This window comes from Vigna umbellata, chromosome 6, assembly GCF_029865625.1.
Source record: "Vigna umbellata cultivar VRB3 chromosome 6, Vumbellata_1.0, whole genome shotgun sequence".
NCBI classification, from domain to species: domain Eukaryota; kingdom Viridiplantae; phylum Streptophyta; class Magnoliopsida; order Fabales; family Fabaceae; genus Vigna; species Vigna umbellata.
In genome coordinates, this window is record NC_142170.1 from 6,810,446 (window position 1) to 6,825,168 (window position 14,723).

The 14,723-nt window shown below is 40.1% G+C and overlaps 3 protein-coding genes across 3 annotated transcripts; 1 reads left to right on the forward strand and 2 right to left on the reverse strand.

Moving 5' to 3' along the window:
• Window positions 1–424: 424 nt before the first annotated feature.
• On the forward strand, window positions 425–2,008 carry LOC148196689 (uncharacterized). Its single transcript, XM_088092307.1, has 4 exons — window positions 425–460; window positions 623–1,252; window positions 1,336–1,458; window positions 1,544–2,008. Exons 1-4 carry the CDS (start codon window positions 425–427, stop codon window positions 1,964–1,966), a joined length of 1,212 nt encoding a protein of 403 aa, XP_087948433.1. The 3' UTR covers window positions 1,967–2,008.
• A 3,403-nt stretch (window positions 2,009–5,411) lies between these two features.
• On the reverse strand, window positions 5,412–7,021 carry LOC148196690 (protein FAR1-RELATED SEQUENCE 5-like). Its single transcript, XM_088093490.1, has 3 exons — window positions 6,229–7,021; window positions 5,650–5,855; window positions 5,412–5,564 (listed from the first exon to the last, which is right to left on the reverse strand). Exons 1-3 carry the CDS (start codon window positions 7,019–7,021, stop codon window positions 5,412–5,414), a joined length of 1,152 nt encoding a protein of 383 aa, XP_087949616.1.
• Window positions 7,022–7,105: 84 nt separating this feature from the next.
• LOC148196691 (protein FAR-RED IMPAIRED RESPONSE 1-like) lies at window positions 7,106–7,558 on the reverse strand. The gene has a single exon (XM_088093491.1). The coding sequence runs from the start codon at window positions 7,556–7,558 to the stop codon at window positions 7,106–7,108; it is 453 nt and encodes a 150-aa protein (XP_087949617.1).
• Window positions 7,559–14,723: the final 7,165 nt, after the last annotated feature.

Below are 14,723 nucleotides of genomic sequence, written 5' to 3' on the forward strand. Positions count from 1 at the left end.
AACACTAGTTTTGTTTGAGGTGTTTTAACACATGTTATATGATAAAAAATATTTTTGGATAAAAAAAATTAGTTAATAAAATTCTACTCCATTATCACTTCCAAAACATTTGAGTTTAGAATGAAATTGAATTTCAGTCAATAAAATAAAGGACCGCGATATTCCAACAACGCATTTTTAACACTATTTTGACAACGCCACGTGTCGTCACCTGATTGGTTCGTTTAAAAATTTTTTTTTTTTTAAAACCTATGACCGTAACCCTTATTTTGAGTGAAAATCCTAAAATACCCCTTTCCCTTTCTCTGTTGCATTGCAAACGAAGGTCCGTTCTCTTGAGAGGTGGAAGGTCGCGTTTCGTGTCGCTTCGTTCCATTTGCATGGTGTTGTCTCCAGCCAGTTTCGTCTCCTGTTATCGTGCGGAATGGCAAGTTCCGGTGACGATTGTCCGCCGACGAAGGTAAGTGGTTTTCCATTCCATGTCGTAGCTTGGTTATTCGGTTTGGGCATCTCGTAGCATGCTTATTTGATTTGGGTTAATGTTTGGGGTTCGTATCGTTGTGTTGTGGTGCTTGGGTTATTGGGTTTCGTTGTTTTGATGATTTGATTTTGGTTTATGCAGTTGAGTGTTCGTCACTCTTTTTCGACAAAGTATATATGTACTTTGAACGAACGCTTGACAGAGGAGCATCGGTCATTGATTGCGACGACTCCATTTGCGTGGTTTTTAGATGTCAATGTCAATGTTAAACTAGGTAGAAATATACTGAGTGAGTTATTGGGTAAGTGGGACGACTGTAGTAGTGGTTTTTTAGTTGGGAATAAAGTTTTGAATATAAATGAAAATGATATTTATTTAGGGTTGGGATTGAGTATAGATGGTGCAAATATTAACTTAAAGGAAGAGCTGGGCAATACTGAATGTGTGAAATACATAGGCAAAGGAACAAAGGAATTGAATTCAATATACAAAATTCTAATGCGAAAACACAAGAAAAAGATCCCTTGTTCTCATTTTTGTAGCCTTTACCTCGTGGTAGGGATAAGTGAGATTTTATTTCCAAAACGTAGCGGGAAAGTGTTTCCCGTAATGTTTAATCTTGTTGACAACTTAAGTGCTTTGGGTAGTTATTGTTGGGGTAGTGTACTTTATCGTTTTCTGTTACATAGTTTGTGCAAAGCTTCAGAAGGCTTGAAGAAAGGCAAAGGTATTTCAAACGTTTACGTCGATGGTTGTATGTACATGCTGCAGGTAATTAATAGTATTTGATGTAATTACTTAAATTGTTTTTTGAATTAAGTTTCTTACAAGTTAAGATGATTTATTTGTCTTAGGTATGGTTTTTTGAGCTCTTTGTTCCACCAAAAGGTCCTATTGATAAATTTCCACGAATATTGCATTGGATGAATATAAGTGTTGGAGACAAGTTCGTTAAACGGTGTATGGAGACAGGTTTGGTAAGTTGTTTGTTATCGAAAGTTTTGTTATGTTTTCATATATTGACAAAAGTTGTGTAATCTGTAATGTGTTGTTAAATTTCAGGTTGTTGACGATGTTTATGGTGGTCCTTCAACGAAGGATAAGGAGGAATACAGACCAACACCTAAAAGAAAGGATGCTAAACCAAGAGGAAAGAAGAAACAAAAAAGAATTCGCAGAGAAACTTTTATGCGTGCCTTAGAGGAACAAGAATTTCTAATTGAAGAACTTAAAAGGAGGGTTGCAACTTTGGAGGCACAATTGGCTGAAGAGAAGGCAAGAAGGCAAAATAAAGATGACGTTCGACAAAGTGTGCCTCGTACAGAACCATCTGTGAACATTGGTTTTGTATCCCCTACTGACATTCACGGAAATGAACAACCTTTGAAGACGTATGTTAGGGTTGGATCACGAAGGCGTTACAAGGGAAGAGCACTTAGGACTCCATACACCGGGACCGTAGTGCTTAGAATAAAAAATGAGTGATCTGTGTATTTAGTTGATTGAAAATGTTATTTGGAAAGTAATGAAAATTGTAATCATTGTAAATAGATTAAGAAAACAATGTTTAATGTATCCGATTTAGTTCAATGAAATAAAATTTGAGTTTTGGTTTGAATTGGTCTCATATTTTATCTATTCAATACCATTGTTATTATGAGTTGTGGGTTTGTCGATTTCAGAATGTCGTAATTTTTTTTGTCTCCTAAGTTGCAGGGTTGTTTGTAAGATGTTGGTGTTTGAGTGGTCATTTTGAGTAACATGTGATGTGATGTGAGTCCAAGGAGTGTGGGGTGACCCCTCATGAGTTGGGGGAGCAAGCTGTGCAAGGAATGACTCAGAGTGCTGAAAAAAGGGTCTGGTAATCGTTTACAGAACCCCTGTAAACGATTACCCGAGAGAAAATGCCAATTTGTACAGAAACTCCAACACAGGTACTCAGTCAGGTGAACAGGGGTCACCATTGGAAAAAAAACTGAGTTTTAGGCACTTCTGCACCTGTCTGAGGCTGGTGCAGGTGTTACAATGGTGGGAGAGGGTGGCTGGTGATGTGATGTGAGTCAAAGGAGGGTGGGGAGACCCCTCATGAGTTGGAGGAGCAACCTGTGCAAGGAATGACTAAGAGTGCTGAAAAAAGGGTTTGGTAATCGTTTACAGCACCCCTGTAAACGATTACACGAGAGAAAATGCCAATTTGTACAGAAAGTCCAACACAGGTACTCAGTCAGGTGAACAGGGGTCACGATTAGAAAAAAAACTGACTTTTAGGCACTTCTGCACCTGTCTGAGGCTGGTGCAGGTGTTCTAGTGGTGGGAGAGGGTGGCTGGTGATGTGATGTGAGTCCAAGGAGGGTGGGGAGACCCCTCATGAGTTGGAGGAGCAACCTGTGCAAGGAATGACTAAGAGTGCTGAAAAAAGGGTCTGGTAATCGTTTACAGAACCCCTGTAAACGATTACCCGAGAGAACATGCCAATTTGTACAGAAAGTCCAACACAGGTACTCAGTCAGGTGAACAGGGGTCACCATTTGAAAAAAAAACTAAGTTTTAGGCACTTGTGCACCTGTCTGAGGCTGGTGCAGGTGTTACAATGGTGGGAGAGGGTGGCTGGTGATGTGATGTGAGTCCAAGGAGGGTGGGGAGACCCCTCATGAGTTGGAGGAGCAACCTGTGCAAGGAATGACTAAGAGTGCTGAAAAAAGGGTCTGGTAATCGTTTACAGCACCCCTGTAAACGATTACCCGAGAGAAAATGCCAATTTGTACAGAAAGTCCAACACAGGTACTCAGTCAGGTGAACAGGGGTCACCATTTGAAAACAAACTGAGTTTTAGGCACTTCTGCACCTGTCTGAGGCTGGTGCAGGTGTTACAATGGTGGGAGAGGGTGGCTGGTGATGTGATGTGAGTCCAAGGAGGGTGGGGAGACCCCTCATGAGTTGGAGGAGCAACCTGTGCAAGGAATGACTCAGAATGCTGAAAAAAGGGTCTGGTAATCGTTTACAACACCCCTGTAAACGATTACCCGAGAGAAAATGACAATTTGTACAGAAAGTCCAACACAGGTACTCAGTCAGGTGAACAGGGGTCACCATTTGAAAAAAAACTGAGTTTTAGGCACTTCTGCACCATTCTGAGGCTGGTGCAGGTGTTCCAGTGGTGACTTTTAGTTTTACAGACAACTGCAGTGTTATTAAGTGGTATTGGTTAGTAGTATTGGTGTTTTACTCACAACTGCCATGGTATTAAGTGTATCATAAATTGAACATTACATAATAAATGTCGAGAATTGAGGAACCATTTTGAAACTAAACAACTTCATTTAATTAAATACTTGAAATGATCAAAGCAGGAACTGGAGTACATAGTTCTTTAAAATGCAGTAAAGAAAGCCTAAACAAGCAATTTTAAGTCTGAGGATTGTTTCCAGAAGCACTTGGCAAGTGTTGCAGTTGTTCTTTAATGTTCCCAACGCGTGATTGCAACGCATCAAACCTTGTAGTGATGACCATGTCCATGTTTCCAAATCTTGTTTCAAGGGCATCAAATCGAGTTTCAAAGGCATCAAATCTTGTACCAACAAAGGTTTGAAGTTGTTCTATGCGGTTGATGACATTATCTAGTGTTGTAGATGAACTGCCTTGTTCATCATCTTGTCCTTGATTATGTTGACCTTCTTGTAAGGGGGGATGGGGGGGCGTTGCCTTTGGGAACCCATTCTCCTTCATCATTTTGCATATAACCAAATGATGCTACAACTTCACAACCAATTCTTTGCTTGAACTTCAGTTCTGAAATGGGATAACTTTCAGTAGGCACTTCAAAGTGTTCCATCAAGATGGTTATCAAATGTGGATACGACAACTTTGCGTTCTCCCTTAATGCTCTTTTCATCTTATATCTAATAAGATGTCCCCAGTTAATGTGAATGGAATTGAAAAATGCCCATAGCAGCATAATATCCTCTTCGGATGCTTGACCAATATTGGTTGCACGAGGAATTAATACTCTAGTGAGAACGTAATGAAGTATCCTTGGTTGAACCTTCATTTGCCCCGCTAGTATTCTAGATTGTATGGCTGCATCATCTCTACACACTAGTTGCCTTGCAGTGACAGAATCGTATTGTTCTTTCCACTCATCTACAACTTTGCCTTCGTAACAAACACCATCAGATGGGAGATTAGTCAGTTGTTGAAAAAGATTACGGCTCACCCTAATTTTTACACCTCTAACTTCGCTTCGAATAACCCTAGTATCCGATATTGACATGTTGCTATAGAACACTCTGACTAATTGTGGGTGGTAATGTCTTCTTAAACACACAAATTCAGTCAGCCCAGCTTCGTGTAATATGTCATAGAATTGAAAATTTTTTCCTTGAAAGTATTCGTCCTCTAGATACTTACTCTCCAAAATTTCCCGATTTACGAAATGTTGGGCATATTTCTCTTGTTGCTCATCCGACGAGAAGAGATCATTGGTAAGCGTTGGAGGGGATGACGATGGTGATGGGGTTGGACTCCGCCGACGGCGACGTCCACCAACGGAAGAAGATGCCTTTTGTTTCTTCGTTCCACGATCAGCCATTCTATTTCGTTTAGGGTTTTGCACTGAGAGAAGAGAGGTTTTCGAAACGAATTTGAGGAAGGATGTGTTTTGGGCGGTTATGAACACGATTGCAAGTTATACACGTTATGTAGTGGGATAATTTGGTTTAATTAACTGAACACAGTAATCGATTACCAGAGCCTCGTAATCGATTACCAGACCCTCGTAATCGATTACCTGAGCCTCATAATCGATTAGGATAAAAATCCTGGTGTGGTCATATGCATTAGATACATTCATTAAAGGAATTTCATGGATGACCATTTTAACTTACAAAAACTGAAAAAAGTAACAAAATAAGCAGCAAACAACTTGTATATATTAGTTGATGTTGTTATCGAAATTGTTATGTACAGCTGACAACAACGACATAAATCCAAAATGACCCATTTCGGTATCTTGTGATAGTTGGGTAGTGTCCGCTTCAAATTGTTCACGGTGATCACATTCAACAACATTACTTGGTCTTTCGCCCTGAAACAACACAACTACTAAGTTAAACATAATTGATAGACTAAAAAGTATTTAATAAATATTTTGACCGTAAATAATGACTCACGCATTGTTCGGTGGGTGGTGTTGAAGTGTTTGTGAATGAAGTTGACTTTCTTCTTTTGGTTTTTTTCTCAACAGTGGACTTCAACCTATTTGTGCGTGGACGTCCTTTTCGCTTAACAGTTGCAGGACTGTGTACAAGGACATCAGATGTTCCAACTGGAGTAAGTGGTATTGACGTGCATGCACCAGTATCGTATCTTAGTTGGCCTGCATCACTGATGATGTTATTTGTCATGGAAGAACTGAACCCAAATTTTGTACCCAAACAATTAAGTTCTTTTTCCAATTCAGTACTAGCTTCCTCAGACTCACATGCACAACAGTTTGTATCTTTGCATCCGTGGTTCATTTGTTGAATTACTATACGATGCTGTTATTAGTGTGTGTCTTCTTCGAATGTTTTTGCTCCATCGCCTCAAAATGTATTGTGAGGGAACACTGTAAACATCTTCTTGGCCAAATACCAACAGGGAATGGCGACATATAATTCCTCTAAACTCAAAGAGGTGGCAAGAGCAAGTGGTTGTCTGTGTGATGGGATCAAATTGAACTTTGTAAAATTTATTCGGTACACGATTACCCTCCCACATTCGTTCCTCTTTTACAGTGTAAGTGTTCCAGAAGTCCTCCTTTAAGGTGTCTTTGATGAAACAATTCATCCTTGAACGTAATTCAGTTTGGACCTCCTCAAACTTTGCATGTGTGTATTCCATTTGAAATTGTCTCTCAATTGGTGACTGAGAACCACATGCAATAGTGGTGTTCATGGAGGAGAAGTCGGCTTCTATTTCCTTCTGCGCCTTTACCCTAAGTGCATTGTCGTATTGGACCACAAATTGTTGAAGTGTTGTTGTAGAATTGATAAATCCATCAAAAAAGGCATTCATTCCCTCACTTCTCTGAGTCGTAGACATGCCTGCCCAAAAATCTTTTTTCAAGTAACACGGGACCCATTTATGTCTCTCTTCGTACAAATTACATAGCCATTCATTTTCCTCCAATCCATGTTTGGTAAGTAGTTCCTTCCAACCATTTTCAAATTCTGTTGGACAAACACAATCATATATAAGCGCATGTAGTTCGGTTTTGATAACGGGATTATTTCTATACCCGTGCAATTTTTCAGGCAACTTCTTAAGGATGTGCCATAAACACCACCTGTGCCTCGTATGAGGAAACACTTGTTCAATAGCGTTGGCCATTGCTCTGCATTGGTCAGTAATAATACCTTGAGGAGTCTTATTACGCATGCATCTTAGCCAACATTGGAACAACCAGACAAATGAGACAGTGTCTTCCGAAGACAACAATCCACAACCAAGTAAAATCGAGTGTCCATGATGGTTAACTCCAACAAAAGGCGCAAATGGCATGTCGTACTTATTTGTTAAGTAAGTGGTGTCAAAGGAAACAACATCACCGAATTCTTCACATGCAGCACGACTTCTTCCATCAGCTCAAAACACACTACAGATTTTATTCCCTTCATCCAGAGCAATGTCATAGAAGAACTCGTTATTTCTATCTTTCATTGACGAAAAGTGTCGTAGGAGTGCTTGACCATCACCATCCTTACATAAAGATCTTCTGTGTTGGCCAATGTAGTTTCGAGCGTCCCGCTCCACAAAGTCCATCTTTTCATATCCCCCCGCATCGTTCACAATGCTAAGGAAACTCTTATTTAACCTAACTCCAGCATCGTGGTTGACCTGCAACGTGTGTTTTGCATGCATGCTTAACTTTCTATTGGCTGCAAATAGTTTGGAGTTATTTGGACAAAGATCATGGTTGTGGTCTAGAACAACGGTCCTTATAAACCACTTGTCATCCTTCTTTGCAATGGTTATCCCAGCAGGACATTGGTTAATTTGACTTGGAAGTGTTTTTACCACTGGTTTGACCGAAGACATATTTTCCCTCCCTTGAACAAACTATTCTGAGGTAGTAGACGTTGTTGTCTTTATCTTTTTTAGAAGTTCTAGTCCGCACGGCAAACCCACGTCTAATGGCGTAGTTTGTGTAAAAAGTTTTTGCTTCAACCATTGAGTCAAAAACACATATGCACTGTTGGGTCAATCTCCATTAAACTTTCATTGGGCTCATCAACATTGTCATTATAGTCATTCCCTTGATCCCCATCCATTGTGTGCGTTGACATTAAACCCACCTTTAGAGATAAAGCAAATTATATTCACTCATCACACTTACCACTATGACCACTGGCAACTACAAAAATAATGAAAATAAAATCTTTTCGAAGAACTTATTAAAACGTACCCTGGTGAAAAATCGTGTGCCCTTTAATGAAGGTCAGTGGTCCTAACCAACCTCATCTTCTACATTTAAGTCCACCATAAATGATCCTTATGTGCTTCTCACCAAACCTCCGAACTTCGTTGTGGCCCTTCTCTTTAATGAACACCCGGGTAAGTTGTCTGGAAGTGCTTGGTCAATGGAAATAAGTGTGAACGTTGGGGTTGTTGACGCAGCTGTGTATTCCCGCCAAAGGTCATATTTTTGCCTTGTCAAACACGTATTTGCTTATCCTGTGAAAGCATGCATTGATGGTTGTCAGCATAAAGTTTCTCTCTCCTAACCCCCAATCAATGCTTTTCACTTTTAAAGGCTACCCATCAAATCAGACTATCTCCCCAGAATTAATGTAACTTGATTTTAATAAGTTAAGTTAATGGAAATAGATATAATATTAATATTTTTTTGGTTACATTGATTTCATATAATTTCATCGTTCACGTACTTGTATTTCAATTTCGGGGAGAAACCAATTGTGTAGGCTTCAATCAGGTGACAGTATCTGTAACCCGTTTACCATTGTTTAGTTGTGAGTGACTTCTTTAATCATCCTACTCATGTATCGTCCTTAACCTACAATTTTTATGTGGACAGGAAATTTCTGCATAATCATGGATGCATGGGAAGACCTTGTTTATGATGATGATGTCCTTGAATCGTTTTTGAAAAAATGCGATGCTTTCGCAACGCTTATTCCTGGTCCTGCAGGTAACATCCAAGCAGCTTTCATGAATAGAACGGGAACAGAACAACCGAAATCGACACAAGAATTTGCTCGTGATGTTGCTGACGCAACCTATGAACGAGATTTCAACTCCAATGGTTGGAAATGGGCACAGATGTTTATTGAACACCACGGTACACTGAATCTCATACACGCTTCCAAGAACATTATTACCTTTACTACTTGTAATTTGTTTTCATATTGTTTTATCATAGGTCTCGTAAAGGATGGAAAATTCGAGAACGTTAACTCCCTCCAAGAGGCAAAAACAGCTGAGGTCCTTCCATTGGTGGTTTGCATATTGAAAGAGTGCAAGCCCAATGGGTTGTGAGATATGCAGTTGACTCTTAAGGACCCAACTGCCACGATGAAGGCTTCCTTGCACAAGAAAGCTCTTGAAGATCCTGAAATTGCAGAAAATATCGCAGTTGGTTCCGTTATCATACTCAATCTTATAAGCCATCAAATTTGTACTTAACTACCATAATTATTTTATTGGTATTTAAGTGTTCTTCTTCTTACAAATTCCGTTTGTACATTTAGGTCCACCCCTTCACTGCATTTAGGCAAAACCACTACCTCAATATTACGCATCGCTCTATAGTGAAGGTATTTCCAGCTGAAGTTTCTCCTCCTACAATTGACCTTGTTAAGGCGACACCAAAACCTGTCATTCAACTTCCTATGTGGGCAGAGAAGGAACTCAATGTGGATGACATCCTCCGCAAATTTGTCCGTCCATCTGACCAACCATCAACGTCCAATCAAGCAGACAACCAATAGTGGGTTTAGGATAACTGTAATTTTATATGAACACAATTATAAGTATTTCATGGATAACTGTAATATTTGAAACGTACAATGTATCATTTTGTTGTGTATGTTGTGTACCTGAATCTCTATTAATGGTTTGTTATAATGAATTTATTTATGTCATACAAAATGGTGCCTAAAAGTCACTTTTCTTTCCAATGGTGACCCATGTTCACCTGACTGAGTACCTGTGTTATACTTTCTGTACAAAATCCATTTTCCTCTCGGGTAATCGTTTACAGGAGTGTTGTAAACGATTACCAGACCCTTTTTTCAGCACTCTTAGTCATTCCTTGCACAGGTTGCTCCTCCAACTCATGAGGGGTCTCCCCACCCTCCTTGGACTCACATCACATCACCAGCCACCCTCTCCCACCACTGGAACACCTGCACCAGCCTCAGACAGGTGCAGAAGTGCCTAAAACTCAGTTTTTTTTCCAATGGTGACCCCTGTTCACCTGACTGAGTACCTGTGTTGGACTTTCTGTACAAATTGGCATTTTCTCTCGGGTAATCGTTTACAGGGGTTCTGTAAACGATTACCAGACCCTTTTTTCAGCACTCTGAGTCATTCCTTGCACAGCTTGCTCCTCCAACTCATGAGGGGTCTCCCCACCCTCCTTGGACTCACATCACATCACCAGCCACCCTCTCCCACCACTGGAACACCTGCACCAGCCTCAGGCAGGTGCAGAAGTGCCTAAAAGTCACTTTTTTTTCCAATGGTGACCCCGGTTCACCTGACTAAGTACCTGTGTTGGACTTTCTGTACAAATTGACATTTTCTCTCGGGTAATCGTTTACAGGGGTTCTGTAAACGATTACCAGACTCTTTTTCTAGCACTCTGAGTCATTCCTTGCACAGCTTGCTCCTCCAACTCATGAGGGGTCTCCCCACCCTCCTTGGACTCACATCACATCACCAGCCACCCTCTCCCACCACTAGAACACCTGCACCAGCCTCAGACAGGTGCAGAAGTGCCTAAAAGTCACTTTTTTTTCCAATGGTGACCCCTGTTCACCTGACTGAGTACCTGTGTTGGACTTTCTGTACAAATTGGCATTTTCTCTCGGGTAATCGTTTACAGGGGTGCTGTACCAGACCCTTTTTTCAGCACTCTGAGTCATTCCTTGCACAGGTTGCTCCTTCAACTCATGAGGGGTCTCCCCACCCTCCTTGGACTCACATCACATCACCAGCCACCCTCTCCCACCACTGGAACACCTGCACCAGCCTCAGACAGGTGCAGAAGTGCCTAAAAGTCACTTTTTTTTCCAATGGTGACCCCGGTTCACCTGACTGAGTACCTGTGTTGGACATTCTGTACAAATTGGCATTTTCTCTCGGGTAATCGTTTACAGGGGTTCTGTAAACGATTACCAGACCCTTTTTTCAGCACTCTGAGTCATTCCTTACACAGCTTGCTCCTCCAACTCATGAGGGGTCTCCCCACCCTCCTTGGACTCACATCACATCACCAGCCACCCTCTCCCACCACTGGAACACCTGCACCAGCCTCAGGCAGGTGCAGAAGTGCCTAAAAGTCACTTTTTTTCCAATGGTGACCCCTATTCACCTGACTGAGTACCTGTGTTGGACTTTCTGTACAAATTGGCATTTTCTCTCGGGTAATCGTTTACAGGGGTGCTGTAAACGATTACCAGACCCTTTTTTCAGCACTCTGAGTCATTCCTTGCACAGCTTGCTCCTCCAACTCATGAGGGGTCTCCCCACCCTCCTTGGACTCACATCACATCACCAGCCACCCTCTCCCACCATTGTAACACCTGCACCAGCCTCAGACAGGTGCAGAAGTGCCTAAAAGTGACTTTTTTTTCCAATGGTGACCCCTGTTCACCTGACTGAGTACCTGTGTTGGACTTTCTGTACAAATTGCCATTTCCTCTCGGGTAATCGTTTACCAGGATGCTGTAAACGATTACCAGACCCTTTTTTGAACACTCTTAGTCATTCCCTTGCACTACTTCGTCCCCCTACTCATCACGAGTCACTCCACACTTCTTGCGTTCACATCAATCACCAACACCCATCTCCCCACTCAGAACTTGATCAAATCCTTCCCATTAATTACCATTAATTTTAGTGAAAATGGTCTCGTACTTTTCAAATTTTTATTATAATGCTGCGTTCATTTTTCAATCACTAATTTTGTCATTATAACAAACACAAACACAAAGTAAAAACAATTCATTTCGACATCCAACCACTAATCTTATTACAAACACATACTGTACATTGTCAAATAACATTAGGTACATATTTGAACATCTTATACATGTCAAAATTTGATAATTTCTTAGCAATCCTAGACAATGTCGTATAGCTGTAGGGCTTCCATTCTTCTAATGTTGTCGTTGTCCAAGATCCAATCACACACATATTTCTTTCTAATCCCAAGCAGCTCCTCCTGAAACCAACATTTTCCACATTAGAAACCAGGACATACAAGAATATTATCAAACACACAGTTCCAACTTACAGTTGTATATTCAGGCATGCTTTTCCCGTTGTATTTTTCATCTCCATCCCAGATTTCCATTGCTTTCAACATTATTACTCCACAATCATGTCTGAAATAATATACCCACAACATCAGATTACTTTTGCCCATATACATCACAATATAATCCGGCAGTACAGTTGAAGAAACTTACAAGTTCGGTTGGGATGGGATATTTGCTTGTTTAACTGTCAAAGGACCAATACTACCTTCCGGTGTATTCATCAGGATGCAAAAAAACCGTGCCATATTTTCAGCCTACCAGTTAACAAATACAATAAATACTTAAACAATACAGGGTTATGTCATAATCACACGGTAATCAACAATGAAAGATGTCGAATCTTACAACGGCTGTGTCTATCCTTTTGCGGTCTCTAATCCCCTTCCCCAATGAATCAATCACAAAAATCTCCATTGACCTCAATTTCACTGAATAACACCACCAATGATCATCGTGGACAAATGGCAGAAACAACTACAAAAAATATAAACAATTTCAGTAACACATTTACAACCAAAAGTCGACAAAATTTGCAAATTCAAGGTTACTCACAAAGTCCGCTGTGGCTAATTCTTCAAGTCCAAAATGATCGGAACGCAAATAACTGTTATAGTTATGAAGCGTGAATACATGGCGATTCTGTGGACGTCTCCTATAATCTGTAAGAATATGGTGCTGTGGACAATTTCAAAATCATCAATAAAAAATCGATCAAAAATACTTTCTTCAATCATAAATATGATACAATATCAAATTTTATTTACCGAGTATAACGGACTAAAATGAATCCTCTTAACAACACCGCACAACCTTTTCTCAAAGTACATAAAGATCGTAGAAGCAAATAACACCACCTACACAATAAAAAAATTTCACATTACTAACATAAACTAAAACATGAAACACAACCAAATCTGACAATACTAACCATGTTATCAACGTATTTCATTGGGGCCAAAGTGTAAATTGAAGTCGTGCACAAGCTTTGGCCAATTATTTCGCTTACAACCCTAAACATACAAATATTAGTCAATCACAAACAATACATATTCCTCAACCACAACTACAATTCATACCATATACCTGTGTACGTAAATCTCTCTGATGTTGACTGCTGTATACAATTGGTTTACATCAACACTAGTGCTTGGATCACCAACAAAACTCCGCAATGGGGGTATAGCCAATGGCACGACCTCCCGTTCTTCTTCATCAGCATCATCATCTATTTCAATAAAATTAATGTTACCAACAGTTTTATCATCCCCTCTTACTTCAGTATGTGCACCTAGGGGGTCATCAACTTCATTTCCATCACCTTCTTCTTCTGCCCCAACTTCAGCATTCTCCTCACCTCCAACTCCATGTCCTTCATCAACTCCACCCCCAACCTCTTCATCAGTGCCACATGCATCTGCTTCATGAAAGATTGGAGTTTGATAAATTTCAAATAACTCCATAGTCAGAACTCCAATCTTCGCATTCAATGCTCTGATATCTTCGTTGTTTTTCCTCAATCTCTCCTCCGCACCTGCTTCCCATGCCCTACATCAGAGCTTTCGTCATCATCATCATCATCTTTGTCAACCTTGGATCCTTCACCCAAGGATCCTTCATTCATTCCTCCGTCATCCATGTTGAAAGCTGCACGGATTTCCGGCCTATGACGATCTTCATTTCGTACATACCACTCCATATTTAACTGCACCAATAGCACACAACAAATTCAGACAAAATAGACAATCCATTTTAACATACAAAATAACGAAAAACAAAACACTTACATCTCCGGTCATAAAAATATGTTCAATTTTTTCGGTCCTTGATTTAAACGGGAACCACCTCATTATGCGCGGGAAAAACCGGTGCGAAGGATGACCATGCAAAGAAAGTCTCTCAACCGCCCAAGCCTAAAATATCATAAAATTATTTTATCAAACATAATTCACAATGTTCTGCACTACATCAAAATAGTGAACTACATATCATATTACCTACAACACTGCCACATTGCCACTGAGAGTGACTGACTGGGGGATACCTGCTCCCACAATTTTCTTCTTACATTTATTTAAATTCTCTACAATATGTTTATGTACACCGGTGCACCAATCATATAGACACAAACGGTCTAAGTCATCTAACACTCCAAAAGGCATGTGACAAACATGCCTTGATTTCCTAGGGAAATAGAAAACAACCAAACAAACTAATATATATAACCTACACACTACATCAACATCAATGTTTTTATCATCAACAATGACATTAAACATGTCCGTCAAGTCCTTCAAACTGATGGTTTTTGATTTGAACATTTCACCAACCAATCCACCAACTACTTCATCAAAGGGAATCTCTAAACCACCTACTTCTAAACCTAAGCTCATCAACACATCAACAACTCTAAAGGGCACCAACTTTTGACTAACTCTAAAACTGTTATCATTTCCAACCCACCTGCAAACCATAACCTTCAATAATTTTAAATTCACCTCCACAGGCCTTTGAATATTCAAACACCACATAAATGGTGTCATCCTAATTCGATCCACATGACACTGTCGGAGTAAACGATTCATTTCAATAATGATCGATGAATCCATCGAGATAAGAAGTCGCCACTACAAAAAAAATCATAAAAAATTATTACTAACTACAATCCGTAAGATAATTAAATAATATATAAACACAAAATT

What these genes read in the sequence shown, in the direction of transcription:
- LOC148196690 (XM_088093490.1), bottom strand. Translation starts at nt 7,021, where the DNA reads ATGCCATTTGCGCCTTTTGTTGGAGTTAACCATCATGGACACTCGATT. An exon ending in AGAGGAACGAATGTGGGAGG is followed by an intron (nt 5,856 to 6,228) that starts GTAATCGTGTAC and finishes TCAGTGATGCAG; the next exon opens with GCCAACTAAGATACGATACT. An exon ending in CACCACCCACCGAACAATGC is followed by an intron (nt 5,565 to 5,649) that starts GTGAGTCATTAT and finishes GTGTTGTTTCAG; the next exon opens with GGCGAAAGACCAAGTAATGT.
- LOC148196689 (XM_088092307.1), top strand. Translation starts at nt 425, where the DNA reads ATGGCAAGTTCCGGTGACGATTGTCCGCCGACGAAG. An exon ending in GTTGTATGTACATGCTGCAG is followed by an intron (nt 1,253 to 1,335) that starts GTAATTAATAGT and finishes TATTTGTCTTAG; the next exon opens with GTATGGTTTTTTGAGCTCTT. An exon ending in GGTGTATGGAGACAGGTTTG is followed by an intron (nt 1,459 to 1,543) that starts GTAAGTTGTTTG and finishes GTTAAATTTCAG; the next exon opens with GTTGTTGACGATGTTTATGG.
- LOC148196691 (XM_088093491.1), bottom strand. Translation starts at nt 7,558, where the DNA reads ATGTCTTCGGTCAAACCAGTGGTAAAAACACTTCCAAGTCAAATTAAC.